This window comes from Erithacus rubecula (genome assembly GCF_903797595.1).
Source record: "Erithacus rubecula genome assembly, chromosome: 8".
NCBI lineage: Eukaryota > Metazoa > Chordata > Aves > Passeriformes > Muscicapidae > Erithacus > Erithacus rubecula.
Window position 1 is genome coordinate 21,620,593 of NC_136659.1, and position 20,896 is coordinate 21,641,488.

A 20,896-nucleotide genomic window follows, 5' to 3' on the forward strand; every position below is an offset into this window, starting at 1 on the left:
AGGAAGGCAGGGAGGAACTGCTCTTACCCTCAGTTTGAGGCACCTGTTAGGCATTTGTGCAAGGGCATGCCCATGCAGGCTGTGTCACAAGCACACATATGGCTGGGAGACAGACTTACCTTTTCTGTGTTTGGTTTGATGCAGCGGATGAAAAATGGGTTGGAAGTACTGAGCGTGGCCATCAGGGAGTGGAGAGAATCCTAAAGAACAGCAAGAGAGACCCAATGGATCAGTCACTACAGAAGGGAAAGGGGCTACATTTGATGCAATAAGGTCTTCATGCAGCCCTCCCATTCCTAATGTCCTTTGACTCTGCCTACCATAATTTCAATAACCCATGAGATTCCTTCCTGTCCAAAACATACCCACATGGTTTGCTCTTAAGACTATTTATAGGGCCATCCTTGGTCTTGGAGCTGTATAGCTTTTGAGAGTTAATTTTACAAGTCTCTCAAACTTTAAATACAGGAAAACAAAACAGTGAAATGAACAGAAGGTCTGCAGACAATCTAAGTGTGTGAGATTCACACTTGCAAGGTCCTCCTAATAAGGTTTTGTTAGAATTGTCACTATACCTGTAAAAGGACACATACACTTAGCTGAAACACCCAACCAATATGAAAGATCAAAGAACCTCAAGAACTTCACATACTTAAGTCTCTTCCTCTGCCACCCTGCTCAGTCTTATCATCTCACATTTTATACCAAACAGAAATCCTTGGGGCAGTGGCACTGTCTTTTTTTAGCACTGCAACATTCCTGCACATTTTCAGTGCTGGACACAAAACAAGGATGAATGACTCCTCTTGGCTGCAGGCTTTGCTTTACCCATCTGCTCCTCCCCAGCAGCCTGCTGCTCTCTTGGAAAACACCATACCCTGAACTGGGAGCTGACAGTCGGTCTGCGCCTCTGGGTGCCCATCTTCAGTGTCTCTTCACTGCAGCGACTGCAGACTCTCTCAAAAAGGTCATAGATGAAGTCCAGCCTAAGGGAGAAGAAAAGAATTCAAGAAGATGCAAGACACCCACCACCTGTGAGAAGATGGTTCTTATTGTCAGCTGCCTTGTCCCATTGTGAAACACCTCATTTTTATACCTGCTGTGCCAGAGTGGTGCAAGAAGCAGTTCAGCTGGGCACTTCAGTGAGGAAATTAATTCTTCCCATGTGGCTGCCCAGATCCTGTGCTCTGCCCTGTATGCCACACTCAGCTGCAAAGCCAGAAGCCTCATCTCACACTTCCAAGCAGGATATTACATAAAGGAAAATCTCCATTCTGCACTGTCTAGGACACCTCCCTTGAGCAAGCATGTGCCCCCAGGCAAACTACCTTGAAGGTATGGCAGCTGGACTGGTGTCATGCCTCCCAAACTAGCTCTCATGATTACCCTCAATGACATGATCACAAAATTGGAAGCCCAGCTCTTCTGTGGCCAGAGGAGTTCTAGAGCTACCCTCCATGTAGGTCAGTTCTAGGGAATCTTCCACCATTTTGCCACTCCTGAGACATTGGTGCTGGCACTTAGGAAGCTGCACAAAGCTCTTCAGAGCTGCTTGTGCCAGTTTATTGTTATGGCTGCTTCTGGTCCAACTTCCCTTCTGGCATGTTGAAAAAGTCTGAGTCCTTCCATTATGCTGGACAATAACAACCACAATTCTGGCCTCAAGCCTTGTGTAAAATGTTCCCCAGATGCAACTGTCCAAGTAAGACAACTATGAGCAGCTCATAGTCTCAGCTCCCTCAGGTTATTTCAAAGCTTCTCAGTGTACACTCTGCAGCAGCTTCAGAGAAGATGCAGTTCTGAAACACTCATCAGGCTGGAGCCCAAAGGCAATACACAGACTGTGGTAAGAGGCACATGGTAGAGCTGCTGCTCACAGCCTCATAGGATCCTCTGTTATTAAACACCTCCCTCCTACTAGGCCCTACTTCTGTCTCCCAGATCTTGCCCAAGATCAAAATCAGCTCATTCCTCTAAGGCCATGTTGCAGCTCTGGGATATAACATTAGGGTCCATGCCCAGTCCCACAGCAGCAGCTCAGTCTGGCTCAGGATAAGATGATTTCCACTAACAAGCAGCCTGGAAAACAAGCAGCCTCTGTACAAAGGCTGGCAATTGACAGCATGGCAAACAGCACTGACTCATTCAGGGAAATCTTTGCATTGTTGGTATAGGGAGGTAAGAGGAAAAAAGGAAAAGGAAAGGGGGAAGGGAAGGGGAAAGGGGAAATGGAAAGGAGGAGGGGAAAAGAACAAATTGCCTGGAGGGACGTCTGTCATGCTGTTAAAGCTCTTTTTAAAACTAGGTCAATATGAGTCCTGATTAAATCTGTGCCTCATCTGACTTCTCCAGCTCTCCCTTCTTCCATCAGGACACTTCAGCACAAAGAGAAGAATGATTAAGAATGATGCCTGATGCCCTGGCAAAAGCAACTGCTTTCCTTGGTGTGGTTACATGAATGTGGCTCAGTTCTGCCCAGCAGATGTGGCTCCTGACAAGCATACCTGCTGTCTTTCAGCATGTTTAAAATGTCATCACGAAAGGTGTCTCTGTTCTTCTCCAGAAAGCCTCTCACATCATACAGCACCTGCAACACAGTCACAGCCACTAGAGCAGTGCCATACACATCATTAAGTCCTTCCACATCTACATGCCAGTGTACAAGGCCTCCAGCAGAGCTGCACAGTTACACTGCAGGCATGTGCCAAGATCTGAATTTCTGGGGTCAAAGAGCTACAGAGTTCTGCAGTTACTGGCAAGAAAGTGGCTTTTAGCCATCAATTAAAAAACACAAAAAAAACCTCCCAAAAACAAGAGCCAAGTGAAACAGCTGCAGAGATTTGCCTGGCAGGAGAGGGTCTGTGTGGAAACCCTCTGCAAGGTGTGAGGTACTCTAATCACTTCAGGAGAGTGAGGAGAATGGCCACCCAGTGCCCCAACCTCCCAACCACAAGTGCTCAGCAGAATATTCTGGGAGGAGGTTAGCCCTTCTTTAATGTGCAGGTGTCCTCCCTTGACACACCTTCATCTGCTTCATATCCCTTCACAACAAAGAACAACATTTAACCTTCAAGGCTCGGGAACCTTTTCCTTTTTGCAACAGGTATTCAGCCTTTCCTCTTGCTAAAAAGACAAATTTTCCTGGGGACTTTTCCTTTGAGTTTTGTTTGTTTGTGAATGCCCAAGAAAAGACAACATGAATAACAGAAGTAAGGAGTTTATCCCTTAAACAAAAATACCTGAGAAACTCAAACATCCAAGCTGGAAAATACAGTACTGGAGAGTGACATGCTATTTTATGTCCATCACACTCCTTGTGCTCTGGTACAGGACATTAACTGTGTGGAAACACAGAGCTCAGAGACATTCCTGGTTTTTGGAATCCAGAATTGAGGACCTCAAGTCCAGAATATACCAAGCATCTCACAAACACATCATGAACACCCACCTCCCCTGCATAATGCCTTATGCCAAACTGATGGTCTGTCACCCGAGGCTTCACATAGTAGGGGTTGCTCTGAAATGAAAGAAAAAGAAGCTGTCTTATAATGCTGGTATAAGAATAATTAGTCAGGAACTCTGCCATGACTATGACAAGGCTGGGATGGGCAAGGACCTTTGCTCTTGCAGAGCCCGACCACATCTGCTGCAGCTACCTGCAGCTACATTGCAAACATGTTACTCAAATTTAAGATGGAAATATCCAGCCCTTCAAGGCATTTCTCATGTGAGCAAGGGCTTGCAGAATCAAGGCTGCGGGGGCATGCCATGGATGAAATGTTAATTCTTGTGTGTCTGACACCGGAGGAGACTGAGCTCCACACAAACCATGTGGTGCAGGACACAGGATCAGGATGCAGGGAAAATGGCAGCTTTGCAAAACACCTCCACACCTTTTCTTCATCAAAGGAAATAACATACCAATTTCCTGTCTTCCTCTATATTTTTTCTTTCCTTGCACCTCTCTTCCCCTATATTCAATATTCAGTTTCCATTTCTCTTTTTCCTCTCTCATTTCCCCCTCCTTTCTCTGTTCTGTGAAAACCATTTTAACTATTTAAGAGCAGCCACACTGCTCTAGACCAATGAGATTTTTTGGAGATTTTTATTACTGCTGAGCCCTGTGCTGGAGTTTCTGTGGAACTGCATCACAGCCTCTGTTTGGGTCTCACTCCTGAAGAGAAGCAGTCAGTTCAGGGGCCATCATTTCAAAGGTGAAATTGGGACTGCTGTCCTTCAGGCACAGCATTTCACATTTTTCTACACTGCTTTTCATTTTCATTTTCACTTTACAGCACAATCAGTCTCATGAGGCCCCTGTCAGAGCAGCCTTGCCCTGTGAGTCAGCAGAAAGCCCCAGTGCTTGTGGGAGACAGTGTCCCACAGCCCCCTGTCATTGAGGCCACTTACATTCTGGGAATTACACAACTGTGAAATCAGAACTATAGGCCTACAGTTTCCTACAATACTTTCTAAAAATTAATATAATTCCCCACCTTCTCAGACAGAAGTACTAAGAAAATTTTAAGTAACATTGCACAATGCTGTATGTAATTTAGCTCTTTCATCTTCAAGATCTTTTAGCAGTATTTAGCAGGTGGACAGCTTCTGATGCTGATAATTTGTTAGTGCTACTAAAATTTTTTTCACTTTTTTTTTCTTTTCACATTGATCCCATTTTGTTGTTCTTCCCTTCCCTCCACACAGTCATCTTTTTCCAGCCACAAACTTCCACTCCAAACATGACTGCTACTGAATCTCTCATGTGCATTGGCATCCTGTTCTCCTCTCCCTCTCTACCAAGCCCTTATATTTCACCCATGCTTACAAGATTTTGGTTCCTTCTGCTATCTTTCCTATTGCTCCTCTCTCCAATTTTTTCAGAGGTCATATTCTCTTAAATCCCAGCTTTATGCTTTTCCTCCTTAAGACTACAGCATTCCACAGAAAATACAGAGAAGAGGGTTTGTTCTCATCAGGCTTCCCAGCAATGCTGGCTGGATGTCTTCCAATGCTCTTCCAGCCAGCACTAGAGACTTTAGCTGGGATAAAAAACGCTTTTGCCTTCAGCAAATGCAAATCCTAGAGCACTCTCCACTGCTCCTCTCTGCAATTATAACTCAGCCTCTTCCATCTCTTGCAAGCTTCCCAGGGCTCCACATTAACTGCTATTGCCTCAAAGCAGACAGAGGTGACACTATGAACAGCTTAATGAAAAGGCTACTCAATGCACAGAAATCACCAAAAATGGCAACCAAAATGTAGTGGGGCATAAAGGAATGCAAAATAATACTGGCAGTCTCATGCTGCTGTACAATAAACCACAGGTACCTTCTTACCAAGGGAACTGCATTCTGGTCTGATTATTTATCTCAGAAAAGAATAGAGAAAAAAATATGTAGACAAATTCAGAAACGAACAGCAGAAAGAGGAGCTTTGAAATGTCTCCATTTGGAGACAAACTGAAGAGCTTGGGACATTTGAGAAAGAAACTTCATAACAAGTGATACATTAAAAATATGCATTAGTTCTATATTAAGAAATACCAACAACAAATTTTAAAAAAGAAGGTAAATCAGGCATTCACACATTTCTTGATCTATGAGACAAGGCAAAGCCACAGCAGACTAAATTTAAGGCCTTGAATTAAGCCTAAAGAAAATAATTTTTTCCTCAAAGCTGTAAGTAGCCAACCAAAAGTGATTGCTATTGCTTATAACTTGAAGTCATGAGTATTACTAACAGAGTTACAATGCAAATATGAAAAATGAGAATATCTGCATCTATGCCAATTTTAAAAAATTCAGATAAAGGATACAGATTTGTATGTTTTAAGGCTTGGATGAGGCCTGAATTAGAGATTAGAAAATGTATTTGTTGACAATGTTCTTGCTAAAGTAGTTAATTATTCCGTAAGTCCATGCTACAGGCTTTAATTTGCTTTGTTTTCAGTCTATTTACTATTTAGAACAAAGTGTTGGCTGTAGCAGACATGGTAAGGGATTGCTGAGTGATCTCAGTGGGGTTTCTGTGTCCCCAGGACAACTTTCTGACCTGCATGCAAAAGCCGTTCCACTACTGTGTCCAGAACGCAAGAAAGAGGATGAAAGAATTTAATTAATTAGGAACAATAAGAGAGCTTTCATTGAAAGTCATGAGACAAAAGCCATCCCCAGCCCCAGGAGACAGATTTGGCATGCTCTGGAGCAGGCTGCAGTGGGTCAGCTGGCAGGAGGGACCCACACTGTGCAGCACATCCTGCGCCGGGGGCGCTGCCGCCTGTCCCGTGGCGGAGCAGCAGAACCTGACCCAGCCCCTGCTGCAAATTCAAACCTCCTCTGCCTGCAGCCTGTGCAGTGCACACCCCCTCTGCTCCAGTGTGCACAGGAGACCATGCTCAGGTTGCTTTACATATTGCTGTTGTTCAGTGCAGCCCATTAAACACTGGCAGGGTCGGGCCTAAGGCGTTTTAAATTTCCTGCACAAAGCACATATTTTACATCAACAAAACCTTCACTTTAGGTTTTGAAATGCTGATGGGGCTAACATACTGATCATTTGCCTGCCAGGTTATTTTCTTACTTACCATATGCTGGCTGTGAAGTTTTTCCAGAAGGGTGTTGTCTGTGCCTTTGGGGAATCGACTCTCTTCATTCACCAAAGCCAGTAGACCGAGTTTCTACAGCCAAACAAGAGACAGGCTTTTACAGTCAGCAAAAGCTTTAACTACACAGCACCAAGCCAAGAACTGGAGATCTGAACAGACCATTGAGCAATAACCCTTGAGTTATACCCAGCAAAACTCAAACTGAAAGCAGAATTCTGGACAGTTAATGCATTCAGCAAGCAGAACATAAGTGGAGATTATTTATAGAAAACTTACATTAAGGTTTTACTTGAATGCTAATCCCTGTATAAAACTATGACACCCTTCCTAAACTTGGTCTCAACAATAAACCAAGATCTTCTTTCTTGAGCTGGGACTATGGGTAGAACAGCTCATACTTTTGCCAGGTCACTATGGGAAGAGGATCTAACTATCTACTTTTAAAACCAGGAAATGCCAGGGAAAATCTCAATGAGCAGTCCCCACTGATCCCTAGAGACTGCCACAGGTAACTGCTTACCTTCTCAATAAGGTCCAGGCACTCTGCATTATCCATCCAGTCAATGGCTTCCCAGTTTATCCCTTCCCTGACAGTCAAGAGCAAACAGAACAAAATTGTGAAATGCAAGATCCAGTGTCCTGGGGTGTAGGAGAGCAGAAGTAACTGAGCCTGGCAGCTGTCCCAGGACTCAAGTTATTTGCAGGAATTAGGCTTTACCTTGGCTGAGGAAAAAGAATAGGGGACAGCTATTGTACTGCTAACAGAAGGAGATGGAAATAAGAGACCCATACCAGTGACTTAGACTGATGCTTTTCTTATAGTAATTGAGCAAATTTCACATGAATTTTAAGACTGTGCTCTTTCTGGAGTGATGAGCACCAGCCCACAGAGTGGTGATGATGGACACTTTGCTACACAGCCTCAAGAGTCAGCTGCTGACCCACCAGTCTGGAAAGCAGGCTGAAGCACATCTGCCAGCAGACTGAAGCACAGTTCACGGGACCACCAGGAGAAGAGACTGGAGAGTTTTCAGGGAGAGTTTTGAAGACAGTTACAGAGATAAGCTTTGGCCTGACATGCAGGGAGCTTACAGGGTAGCCCTGCTTATTTCAGAATAGGAACTGATGTAGGTGCAGTAGAGCAATAATGTGCTTTGAAAATCGCCCATGACATTCTGTAAATCCCTTACCATCTTCTCATACTCCCATAATACAGGAAATGTCTTTTTCCAGAATTCAGAGAAGTCTAGAATAGCTCTTAAGAATACAAAGAAGACTAGAGGTTATGTGTGAAGCTACTTACTGACATTCTGATAAAGACACCTTTCAGGTGAAGACTAACATTTTGAAAATACTGGAGCTGTTGCCTCCATATGCTTCAGCCCAGGCTTCATACTTTAAAGTTCAAAGCATCAAGATGAGATACATGAATCTACTTACTAAGCCTGAGGAAGCAGAGTTTATAGTGAAAGATGAGCTTTAGCTACATTGCCTTAAAAATTTTTGATGTGTAGTCAATATCAAAATCCTCTTATTCCTTCCAAAGTTCAGCCACAGAACTTAAACTTCTATGCAACCATCAGGAAAGAATCACTTGTCATGATGGTACCATTTTAAATACAAGATTCCTGCAATGGTGGAACTGGCCTGAGAAGTGAGCACATAAATAGCCTTGCAATTTTGTAATCTTTAGAATTCAATGAATTGCCTATTCAACTGTCTCCCTTTACAAGGCTGGTCTCATTTGCCCTCACTGACCCTATTCAATTCCTTCATTCACAAACATAAAGGCTTCTGTTTCAGAGCAACAACTCAAGTATTTGTCTAGTAGCCTTCTCTAGAAGCAGAAATACTCTAGAACACCACAGGTACTTCACAAAATACAATCCAATATGAAGCCCACACAAGAGGAAAAATCTGTGCAGAAAGCCCCAAGCTCAGAAAATAACCTGATGTAAATCTTGCTGAGGAAAAGAGTCCTTTTCACAGTACAGGAATCTCTGGGACAGAAAGAGCTGTCAGATATATAAATTGTCTGTCTTTAGGGAATTTGCTTTTTACACACCAAGATTCCATTTGCATTACACTGCCAGTGCCATAGGTAAATCATTACCAAAGTCAGTAATACACCCATTGACCAAGTACTCCAATGGGTTAAAGCCCAGGAACTTTCCATTCAGCTGAGAGACAGAAGGAAATCTGGAGTTTCTAAACACCACAATGGAGAATGCTTTTTCCTGGAGACAAGTGACTTATACTGGCAAAGCACATGGACAGTGCTTAGCAAGACAACCAGTCAGGGTTGTACTAAGGCCAGGCTGTCTCTCCTGCTTCAGTGGTAGGGACTGAGCAGCACAGGAGGAATTATGTCCTCCCTCCTACCATCATGAAAGCAATGGGACCCCACTCCCACTGTTTGTCACCTGTTGTACTCCAGCTGCTCCAAGGAGAAGATGTGTTTGTTGAAATATTCCTGGAGTTTCTCATTTGCATAGTTAATGTTGAACTGCTCAAAACGATTCACCTGCAAGAAGAAACAATTATAAAATTTTACATTCTTGTTCCTGAGCCCTAAAACAAGCAACAGGGAAGGTGCCAGGGCTGGGGTAAAGCCAGAGAACATAGTGGTGTCAGGTGGATATAAGGAGGGCAGTATGGAGAGGTCCAGTAGAACAGCTTTTGTAGCTATGCAAGGTTAATTTAGTAAATCTAATCCATAGTAAAACATGCTAAAGGCAATTATGTTTATCTTACTGGAAGAAACAAATTTCCTGTTAGGTCACTGGGCTTTCTCTTCTGTGAAATATCTGAGCAGTCACTCTATGACTGTTAAACACACATCCCACATCAGCTGTAGTTAGAAGCATTACATGCAGGGTTCTCCACACAATGCAAAACAGGTGCAAACACACAATCTGCCTGTGGGATTTGGATATCTGGTTCGCATACAAATCAAAAATTCATTATTATCTATCACAGCTGATCTGCTTAGGGTCTGTATGTCAAACCAGACCTTAAAAATCAGCCTGTATGAATACAGCTGGCAGAAATGGGCAGCTAAATATATCTTTCTGCTTTCAAGGGAAAGTGGCAGGGTAGAGATTCCAGAATGTTCTATGCTATCCTTATCAGGATGCAAACCCACCAAAGTTTCTTTCAATATGTATCAATATCTCCAAAACCAACCCACTCCACAAAAAACAAAATCCTGACCTGAAAGTTCTCGAAGCCAAAGATATCCAGGATGCCCACAGACTTAAAGTTTTCTTTGCCTTTGATCTTTGTATTAATCTTGCTAATGAGCCATGAAAAACACTGGGAATAGAGTGCCATAGAGAGGGAGTCCCTGGAGTCAGCTGCCTGTAAATACAGGGAGAAAAAATGAGTCACAAAGAGATTAGAAGTCATAAGGGCCACACGAATCTCTACGGGACTTTAGGTTCCTCTGTTCCTCTTCAGGTTTCTCAGCCTCTGTACTGGCCGTGTAGGGTACAGTATTTATTTGTAACAAGTTTTCAAATAGCCAGGCCGTACACAGATAAATCATAATCTTTGGGTAACTGCACTTGAGAGGGTGAAGGAAGTAACAAAATGAGTGACACTTTTTGGAACAAGTGCTGGGACAGAGAAGGTGACAAAATACCTCACAGCTAAGCCCAGGGCAGTAATTTGTATCACCTGAGCCAACATTAGCAGTGACAGGCAAGGTATCTCAGTTCAGTACTCCTAATAGAGCTGTCAAGTGGGTGTCTGCTCAGTTTTCAAAAACTGGTAGGGCAGGATTTAATAGAATGTCCTGTCACCAAGTTACCTTCAAAGATTCCCTTTCCAAAACATTCCTGCAAACACCATTATCCTACTGGAATCCAGTTAGGCCAACAGCCAGGACACATGCCCCAGAAGTTCATGGCTTGAAACCTTCCTGCAGTTGACCCAACATCCCATGCAGATACCATAACCAAGTGTCATATATGGAAAAAATAACTTAAATTGCAATCACTAACAGGCAGTAGATAATTGGGTGTATGTAAGCACGTGGATGAACATCCAAAATCAAACTTTTGGTATCTCAAGCAAAAGCCTGCTACCTGATAGCTGCCCAAGGAATGGACTGGTTGCATATTTTGACAACACTTAGACAAACAAAAAAGACACACCTTAAGTCTTTCAATTAATAAAGACATGAGACAGAACCACAGATTCGGTGTCTGATCATGTGCTGTCCTTCTGCACATACACTATTTAGAATGGGAAACCAGAGTTTAAGGTTCTGGAAAGAAGAGAAAGCCAAATTAAGGTGCCTAACAAGAAGACATGATCTCAGAGGACAGAAAAAGGAGCCAGGAGAGAAGATGGCAAAGATCACGACTGGAAGAAAGATGCTGGAAGTGGGCAAAGATCCTGGAGATCAGAAACATGGAGATAAATATCAGGGCATTACCAAGCACCTTGGCTGGTAGTACCTGAGACTGATAACTGCAACTGCACAACATAAACCAGACAAGCTATTGCCCAACCCTCCTGGACAAGCTCCACTTGTCTGAACTCCCAACTGGGAAAAGAAGTTGACATCTAGAGAATTCCAGAGAATGTAATGCTGAGGGGTGAGCGAGTCAGTACATTAAAGAATCAAGTAGGGTGAAAGCTGTAATCTTGTCATTTCATAAATAAATCACAGTTAACAGATTACAGATTGTTTCCCCTGTCTCACCTGTGACACCAGCAGGGCAATTCCTTCAGTAGGCCAGACCAGCAATGACAGATCTTCTAAATTCACCCTCACCCCCTTAAATAACCTGAGCTAAATAACATGAGCTCTTTCCAATGGCACAGGCCAGCTGTTTCTGGTCCCTTTCATTGTCTCACAAACTTCTGAGACCCAGCCTGCCAGATCCTCCTTTTCACCCAACCACACTCACCTTCTCCTCCTTTCTCTCCCTAGGTACTATTGCCTCTTCAGCAGCTCAAAGTTGACACAGAATAACCTCCCTTCTCCACAGAAGAGAACATTTCAAAGCATGGGCACAGATGCCTTTTCTGGACATTTCTTCTGTCCATCAGATGATCTGCCTTATTGGTTGGGACTAAGAATGCCCTCAAGGCCATGCCTCTGTGGTGTATCTGGCTACACAGCAAGCTGGACACATTTTCCAGGAACAGGACCTCCCCATCCAGCTGTAAGCAAAGCCACTTTCCCCACAGTATGGCTCAAATGAGATTCTCAAAGGCTCCTTTCATGCTCCCAGCTCTGCCTGCCTTTAGGCCAGCTCATCCGTTCAGCCCACTGAAATGTCAAAGCTCAGATGGGTAATGGGCCCATTACATCATGAGAAATCCCCAGTCTGTCCCACCACAAGGGGGAATAGGTGGGTGCAGCACCTGGGCTTAGGCAGGAATAGTTTTTACAGGCTCAGTGTTGAGTGCAACAGGGTCATCTAGTGAAGAAGGGTAAATGGCAGCATCCACTTGCCATCACAATTTTCTTGTACTTGGCCTTGGTACTTCACTGGGCTGGAAGCAGTAAGTGTGGGGTCCAAAACACACACACCAGGAATAGCTATACCATCAGGGAAAGCTCTGCTCAGGGAGACTGTAAATCCTACAGCTGCATACCATTGCTGGGGACTGCATGAAGTGCCTCTGGTATTAACTGTGATCCAACCTTCTGCACTGCTAGAGAAAGATGTGGCTTATTTAGAATAGACAGCTGAGAAGAAAACTGTGGTACAAGTGTGGTGCTGGATACTGAGGATATCTACCACAGACTACAGGCTGAAAAATTATTTTCACACAATTTCACTGCAAAGAAAGGTCACAAACTATGCAAAAAAAAGGAGACCATTTCTTAAAGGCAAAGCTTAGTTTGTGACATATTAGCAGGTGTGTCCACAGCAAGAAAATAAGCAACTACTCTGCCATAATGAGCACTGCTGAGACTTCAGCTTGAACACAGTGCCCAGTTAGGGACACTCCACTTCTTAAAAGATGTGGAAAAACAGAGACAGAAGACAAAGAGATTTAGAAAATTACTTACAAGGAAGCACTGAAGGAACTGGATTGTTTAGCTTAGAAAAGAGAACACCACATGAAAAACTTCACAGAAGCCAAAGCTTGTAAGGTGGACAGCTGGGATGTCAAAGGTAATCTAAATATGAGGAAAATCTTTTCAACTCCAGACTCCACTGCAGCTAAAGCAGGATATATAAAGATGCTGTGAAATTCCTTCCATGGGAAATCTGAAGGGAAGTTAGACAGACATCCATCAGAGAGAGTCTAGTAACTCTGGCTTCTCTGCCAATGTAGGTGTTGGATTGATAACCCTCTGCAGTCTGTGCCAGCACATGACTTCCATTACAGATGTTCATTTTGCTATAACATGATGCCTGTTCCATCCTTGTAATAGGGCTCCTTGTCATCCAGTGTCTTGCATTTTATTAATGACAGAGGATTTTCTACAGTTATCTGTGCATGGACCTAAAACACCAAGAGTGCCCTCAAGTGATCAGCAACACCACAAGAGCTACATATCAGTTTATTCAGTCCTCCTTTGTGGTTGTATGGTTCCAGAAGGAAGCTGCTGTGGGCTAACAGCCTAACATCTGCCAGATGTTTTGTGGGAACTGTGTGCCAGCTTTTACTTCCCACAAAACACAGCATAACCTGGGAGTTGTGCAGGTTAAAACATGCACAGGTGCAATTACCACAAAGCATCTGATGCACCTTCTGCATGACACAAGTATGGCCAGCTCCTGGTGAGTGAAGGTGACCTAAAACCAGTATTGTGCACTGGCATTTGCAAGTGAACTCCCCTGTAAAGCCTGACAACAGAGTCAACACTGGGACCTGAGCTACCAAAATACCTGAGGAAACAGGAGGCCCTAGGCTGGAATGGGTGACACAGGAGGAAGACTCAGGGCCTGGAAATGCAGAAGTGGCAAAGTGAAATCATGCACTAGGACACTTACCTGCTCCACAGTGAGAGGGGAGCTGATCTCTTCCCCACGCAGGATCATGGACCTCTGTGTCAGTACTTCAGAAAGCTGAAAGGCATCTAAGCCCAGGAGGTCACTGGCAACATTCAGCACTAAAAGGAAAACACACATTTTTCTCCTGCATGGATCCACATCACTCACTGGGGTATTTTTGCAGTTTGCTGAGGAAATCCCAGCAACTTCTACAAGGCAAGTGGCTAAACCCCAGCACAAAACACATTCCCCCTTACTTGATTCTCTTGGGCATACCCAAAGCTGTAACTCACATACCCAGAGTGAGGCTCACAGTCCCACTAAGGACCACAGATTCTAAGGTAAGTCAGCCTTCCTGCTGACAACAGGAAGAGCAAAACCCTGTGTAAAATTCAGCACCAGCTAAACACTGCATGAGAAGATATGTTTTTGTAAAAGCACAATGCTGCAGTCTGAGCATGGGATTGCCAAATTTGGATGTTAAGAAGAGAGGCAATTAACTTAAGACTTGATGCACTTGTAATACATATTTATTGCTTCTGTTTTGGGACTCACTTTGCAGACCAGCTCAGATTAGATAACTGTAACAGAGAGAACACTAGCAACTGCTTCAGATGAAGATGGGGGAAAATCTCTAACAGATCACTTTTGTCTCCAACTCCTTCCTGATCCTATTTCTTCCAATGCAAAAGAGAAACTGTGAGGCTGTGGACTCAGTCTGAGAATATCCAGGAGCACACATGGATCACAGAGCCACAGACCAACTAAATCCCACTGGTACCTTGGAGCCATGCATCCTGTGGCAATGCTTTTGTGTGGTTAAACGACAGGGAACCTGCTGGTGAACTACAGACCAGCACAGCAGAGGGAGAAAGGAAAAGGGAGAGGGATTTACTGGGGGCCTCACGAGGCTTTGCATGGTCTACCAAGCTGCTAAGGTCTGACTCACCTGCTTTTGTTGTAATCTGGGCCCCACCAGCTGTCATGAATTCAACATTTCCCAAATGAAGTGTGCCAGAAAGAAGTTTGAAGATGTCTCTGATTTCTTCAGTGCTGAAGTCCACCACCTTCATGGCAGTCTGTGCAAACCCAAACAGCTAATGTTAGCTGTGAGTACAGACAAGTGCAATGCAACCACCACAGCCAGGTCAGTGTGTGCAAGATGTAAAACCCAGAATTACAGTCACCATGAATACAAATGAAAGAGATGGCACAGCACCTCTTTGAGCTATCCATTTGCCAATGATCTTTACTATTTCCCATTCTCTCCTACTCTATTGCCACCTAAGGCAGATGGGCATTTGCCCCATCCTCAGGCTGGACTTTGCTGCCACTATTTTCAGTCTGTCACAGAAAGAACATTTGTGCCTGTGTGAGGAAATCCTACCCTGAACACTGGCAGCACAGGTTACAGATGCTACTGGATGGCTTCCACATCCTCACTTATTTTCTTCCCTGAAGGATGGATCCATATAAGATACTTAATTTACTCTGATCCACATAACCCCTTTAATTCATTCTTAGTGTAGTAGATTTATGAAGCAAGATTTAAAACCAGGCTTTCAGCATTAACTGCTAGGTGGTTGGAAAGAGATAATCAGATAATAAGGAAGTATGGCACATTCCCTCTCAGTGCCTGCATGTGAAACAGGTTTTTGGGGCATAAATTGACTTTTAGAGGTAGGACCTAGTCTTCATGCATTCACCCTGTCAGTGGGGCACTCTGGGGTTCTAGCTCCCATCTTTCCTCCAGAATCTCTTCAGCTGAAGAATAAATGTCATATTGCCATTGAAACTTCTGCTTTTCCTTATATCACACCTAACCAGGAGCTACTGAAATCCTAAGCTGACCCTACTCATTTTGCCTTCTGGTTTCACCTACATTATTAAAGCCTTCAACCCAAAAGGTATTTATCAAAGAAAACATGAATTTGCATATTCATCCTGCTAATCACTTAATCTCTGATAAATAGGTGTCTGTTGAATCTCTGTAGTATTTCAGAATAGGTGATTTGCACAGAGGATATAACTTTACCTGAATATTTCTGGAGTACCTTCAGACCAAACTGCTACCCTTCTAATGGTCAGTGGGAGGTTTCCTGAATCAGGCTATCTAGGAGGCTCCCACAAACCATTATGGGGTGGGGTTCTCCTCCTCCAAATTCTCTGTCATCCTAAATTATTATTCATACTGTTTCCCAAATCCCCCCATTTCTGTACACTAAAGGTACTTTTGAGTCTTGTTTTATCTGAGTTTTGGACTTGTTGAACACCAAATTTTGGTTTAAGGTAAATCAATTCTGCCTGTGAGATCTAGACCATGCAGCATGTTTAGTCCATGGGACTGTGCCCAAAAGTTCAGGAGGACTTAGTTAGTTCATGGACTCACCATGACCTTACTGAACATCTCTGCATCATTCAGGTTCTCATCAGTCACACAGCCAGACTGGTTCAAGTAGTGATAAGCCTCTGGCTCACTGAGGGAGAGGCTCTCTGCAACAGAAGAGAAAGAGGAGAGGGGAGAGACAACAATTTATTTAGCAACCAGTCTTTTAATTCATAGAAGAGGAGGGTATGCTGTAACAAAGCTTGCAGATGGTATGCAAAATTATTTAGAACAGTCAAATCCCAAGCTGTAGAGTCTCAGAAAAATATCTCAATACTGAATTGACTCAAGGAAAAAAAAAATTAATTCTAGCTCCAAAAGTATACAGAAAAATAGTATTAACTATATACATATGGTAATGTGTACTTTTCCAGACCCAAGTCTTCCTTCCCCAAGTACAGAACTATAAACCCTTTGTTCAGACACAAGACATGCTCTGGCTCTAGTACTTCCACTACTTCTCTGGTCTTTGTAATTCTTCTATCTACTATTACCTAGACTGAAGATTTGTTCTAAAAATATATATATCAGTCCATCCTTTGAAATCCTTGAACAGCTCCCATCAGCAACCGAATCAAGACTTTACCCTTCCTCTGCCTCCAGATAGTTCCATTACCTCATCACTTTGCACAAAATCTTCCTTCTGCACAGAATGCCTGAAGTCTTTTCTCATAAGGAATTTCTGGCATCCTCAGCCTCTTTCTCTTAATCTCTCCTTTCTGTTTCCCACAAAATCACTGTATGGCTGGCCTTCAAGAAGAAGCTTTAAGTACCTGAAATACCCGTGCTCTGACTTACACCTGCTTCACATGTTGGACTGGAAACAGAACAAGAGACATATCCCAGAAAATGAAATTACCTTTCTGCTCCCCACTCACACCAGCTAGCAGAGCATAAAAGATGTGGTAATTCCTCTCCCCGGGGTTCTGATGTACCACCCTGTTCTGAAACAAAGAATACAAGAGTATCCAGCAGAAAAAGATCAGACTTGTGGTTGCAAAGGCAAAGAGAGGACCAGGTAAATCTCCAGTGCCAATGCACAAGGGGGTCTTCTTGCTATTTAATGATGGTTTTGTCTAAATAAATTCTACAGCAAGATCTTTGTGGCTGTGCAACTGAGCATACACATGAACAAACTGAACTCTGTCAGCTCTGTCCCTGCTCCTCAGTGAATTCCTGACTCCAAAGTAAACTACATCCAGTCACAGATGCCTGCATTTGGAGTTGAACCCCACATTCTTCTCTGTGGAGCTGTGTTTCCAGGCACTTCTCTCTCCCTTTCTCTTCAGCAAACAGTTCTTTCTTGGAGTCTCTCTGTAATGCACAGAGTTTATCAATGATGGGAGAACAGGCTGTGACAGATACAGAACAAATATTGCTTCTCTTCATCTTCCCAGTTGCAGTAGTAACACCTAAGGAGCTGATGTCTGCACACTGCAGTGGAGACAGCCTCATCCAGAGGGTGATCTGGCACTGCCACACCTCCTGTGAGGACAGGGCTCACCCAGCACTCAGTAGAGGTGATACCTACCTTTTCCAGTAAATCTGAACAGCATGTTAAGGAAAAAAACATCCAAGTGACAGAAGCACAGATTTCTTGATGATAGGCAAAAAATGTTCTAGACACATTGGGATGAACCCTGCAACAAGCAACAAGTCATGAAATAACTGACACTTTGGAAAGCAGGTAAAGAGTGGCTCTAAATATCATCTGAGATCATCCTCTCTATTCACTGTCCAAGGAGGCATGATGTGCCAAAGAGATATTTAAAAGGGCAGGGCCAGGCAGAGCATAGATAACCTAACAAAAGATGAGCCACATTAGGGACACCTAGGAAGATTAGAAGCCACTCTTATCTGAAGGTCTGCATTGCACACAGCAAGTCTTGCATCAGTTCTCATTGCCCCTGCAAGAGACCACTATCTCAAATCTATAACAGCACAAAGAGCAGAGGCCAAACAATCCAAGCCTGTCATTTACAACAGCAATAAATTCATCTGGTTGCTACTCCAGTGGCAACTGGGGTGGTCTGCAGTCAGCAGCAGCTTTGAACATACATCAAGAAATGTACCCAGGGCAGCTTTACCTGCCTCATGGAGACAAAAGATATGTCAAAGCCTTTGGGAGAGGGGTACCTGGGCACACAGGGAAGAGTCATCATGGCACAACACAGTTTGACTACATTCAGTCTTCCAGTCCTTGTTGTCACTGGAACAGCCTCCCCACAGAAGAGGTCATGTCACCAAGCTCATCAGAGTACAAGGAGCATCTGGACAACATGCATAAGTCATATGATTTCATTTTAGGTAGTCTTGAGAGGACCAGAGAATTGAACTTAATGATCCTTATGGGTCATTCCCAACTTGAGATATTCTGTGACTCTATGACTAGGGTTCCAAGGTCCACTGAAGATGGCAGCCCAAAACAGGGACTCATAATTCTCTTCTGCACCCAAATATTGTCCATAATATATGTATTCTTAGTTTAGTCTCACTTTTCTCAATCACGACTTCATTGGCAGAGCTAAGATAAGTGAACAATTTTATGTAGAGCAAACAGGATGTAATCAACCTGGGGGGACCTTCCAAGGTAGAAAATTCCAGAGTTTAAAGTATCAAATGCTGAGATTAACAAAGTGAAAAGTCAAACTATGTCCCTACCTAATACAGTACTGAGACAAAAGGTCCCCAGAGTTAGGTGCTGCAGAGCCACAAAACAAACACTTCTTCCTGCTTTAAGTTGCAAATTTGCCCACAGTTTTAAATTGACTTTAAAAAACTTTGATGAGGGGTGTCTTGGTCTACACTGAGCTCCTCCTCATCTTTGCTGACTCAATCCATTTCTGGTCCAGTGCAGAGAAGGATACAATCAGTCACTCGGCCTCCCTGGATGTGTCCATGTTGAGAGAAGTGCAGCTGGATGAATTTGCCAAAGCGGCTGGAGTTGTTGTTATAAACTGTCTTGGCATTCCCAAAGGCCTCCAGAATGGGGCTGCAGAAACAAGGCAATGAAGATATCATTAGTGATGGGATACCATTAAAACAAAGCATGTGCCCAGCCCTTTGACATTTGCACACTGTGTTCTGCCATGAGAGATTTATTTGTTAGAACACCAGCCTGGACAAGCAGGAAGAGCTCAAGGGAAAGGAAGGATGGCAAGAGCAATTTAACACACTGCAAGATGAATTTTAAACCTTTGGGATTGCAGTTAATTAAATCAGTCCCCAGTCTGTATGGGCAGCTGGTGCTCACACTGTCAAGGGCATTCCCCATCAGTGTGGCTTCAGGAAATGAAAGGTGGCAAGACCCAGCCAGGTTGTGTCCTCAACACACAGAACATGTTCTGTTCAACACAGAACATCCCATGAATGCAACTGTATTTTTTCAAGGATTTGCAGAAGCATCAGACATATACAGCAAACCCTCTGTATCTTTAAGCCACATATTTCTATATTCATCCTACCCTTTTTTTCCTTTTGCCTTAAATAAACCATCTCTTAAAATTACAGGCAAACATCTTCAAACTAACAAACAGTAATAAACCAATTTATTAGGTACTTAAATTTGATACTGGAACACACAAGCCCTTATTACCTAAATCTTGCTTAGGGTAATATATGCCACGTGGTTTCCAAGTAGAGGGACTATACACACACTGCAGATTTGAAAATTACATAAGAGAGTGACATCATCCAGTTCAGGTCAAAAAAAAAAGGTGCAAAAAGATTATCACCAAATGCCAGACCAGCCATAAACTGAAGAATTTTTTCTGCTGGTCACCTTCCCATCTTCAGGGGAAAAAAAAAATTAAAAAAAAAAAGAAGTTAAAATGCTTGGTACTTGGCTTCACAGAACAGTACACAGGAAAAGCCTAAACCACTCAAACTGACACACTGAATCCAGGATTAAAATATTCATTTCTGCAATTAAGCCAATTCTAAAATAATCTGAAGGGTTGACAAGCAAGGAATCACAGGGATGATACAAGAACAGCCTGTATGTTTTCACATCTAATTTTAAAACATACATAGTTTAAAACAAAAATTATCACTGTTATTACCATGAGAAATATTGGTTTTTAAACATCTCCTCAGATCTACTGTGCAGTCCCACTGGAGACTGGGGCAGATATGGGATTATACACAAGTTAGTAAATACAGCATAAAAAAACCCCACAAATAGAGACACTCTGGTGCTTGGAGAAAGCTTCAGGCCCTGCAAGTGTTAGCTAAGGGAGAGCTGTGATTAAGGAAACACTCAACAGCCTTCAAGAAAATCCAGGCAGTATTTTCCTAACATTTCTTGAAACAATTGCTTTTAAGTAACAAGGATAGAAATGAAAATTCCTCTGTTGTAACACACTACAGAGGATATTTTCAAGAAGGAAAAGAGACAAAATCAACAGTGACAAAGGAGTTTTTAGAGTCTGATCTGTGAGAAATATACCAAGCACAAATGTTCCAATACAAGCAAGTGATAGAAAGCTGATGAACACTCTCTGCAATGCTGTCTGAAACTGAGAAAGAATCCAGCATTGTTCCTTGGTATGTGCTAGGAAAGGATGAAAATCCACCATAAGTGAACCTGAGGAGGGCTACTGTCAGGGCAAGTGCAGCTGAACTCCAAACACATGAGGTAGGGTCCATAGGGGTGGCAGCAGCTTCTGTCTTCAGCTTCTCGTCTTCAGAGAAGAGGTGACAAATCAGATTCTCCTGCACTCATATTGCAATAGTTCATGCAGCACTAGAGATGTTCATGGATCAGGTTGTGATCTCGTCCTTCAGTCCAGCTCACAGCTGTGGCATCTTGCAGGCTCAGGAATCACCCACCCACCATCATAAGCTCTCTGGATCACTGTCAAGTTATCACCAAACTGCTAAGAGTGCTTGAGCCTTCTAAGCTGCTTGCCTTAAAGCAGATTTTGCAGACCTTGAGTC

General features: G+C 43.2%; 1 protein-coding gene across 1 annotated transcript in view; it reads right to left on the reverse strand.

Annotated features, from left to right (window-relative positions):
* The window catches only part of LOC306804679 (unconventional myosin-X-like), an 86,698-nt gene that overhangs the window by 41,212 nt on the left and 24,590 nt on the right, over nucleotides 1-20,896 (reverse strand). The window contains exons 6-19 of the mRNA XM_079311600.1: nucleotides 18,826-18,950; nucleotides 17,490-17,503; nucleotides 16,818-16,902; nucleotides 15,962-16,065; nucleotides 14,522-14,651; nucleotides 13,573-13,691; nucleotides 9,821-9,967; nucleotides 9,031-9,131; nucleotides 7,128-7,194; nucleotides 6,587-6,679; nucleotides 3,449-3,517; nucleotides 2,505-2,587; nucleotides 878-986; nucleotides 120-200 (exon numbers count right to left, since the gene is read on the reverse strand). Coding sequence (XP_079167726.1) covers nucleotides 120-200; nucleotides 878-986; nucleotides 2,505-2,587; nucleotides 3,449-3,517; nucleotides 6,587-6,679; nucleotides 7,128-7,194; nucleotides 9,031-9,131; nucleotides 9,821-9,967; nucleotides 13,573-13,691; nucleotides 14,522-14,651; nucleotides 15,962-16,065; nucleotides 16,818-16,902; nucleotides 17,490-17,503; nucleotides 18,826-18,950 — 1,327 coding nt within the window. The remainder of the gene's footprint in view (nucleotides 1-119; nucleotides 201-877; nucleotides 987-2,504; nucleotides 2,588-3,448; nucleotides 3,518-6,586; nucleotides 6,680-7,127; nucleotides 7,195-9,030; nucleotides 9,132-9,820; nucleotides 9,968-13,572; nucleotides 13,692-14,521; nucleotides 14,652-15,961; nucleotides 16,066-16,817; nucleotides 16,903-17,489; nucleotides 17,504-18,825; nucleotides 18,951-20,896) is intronic.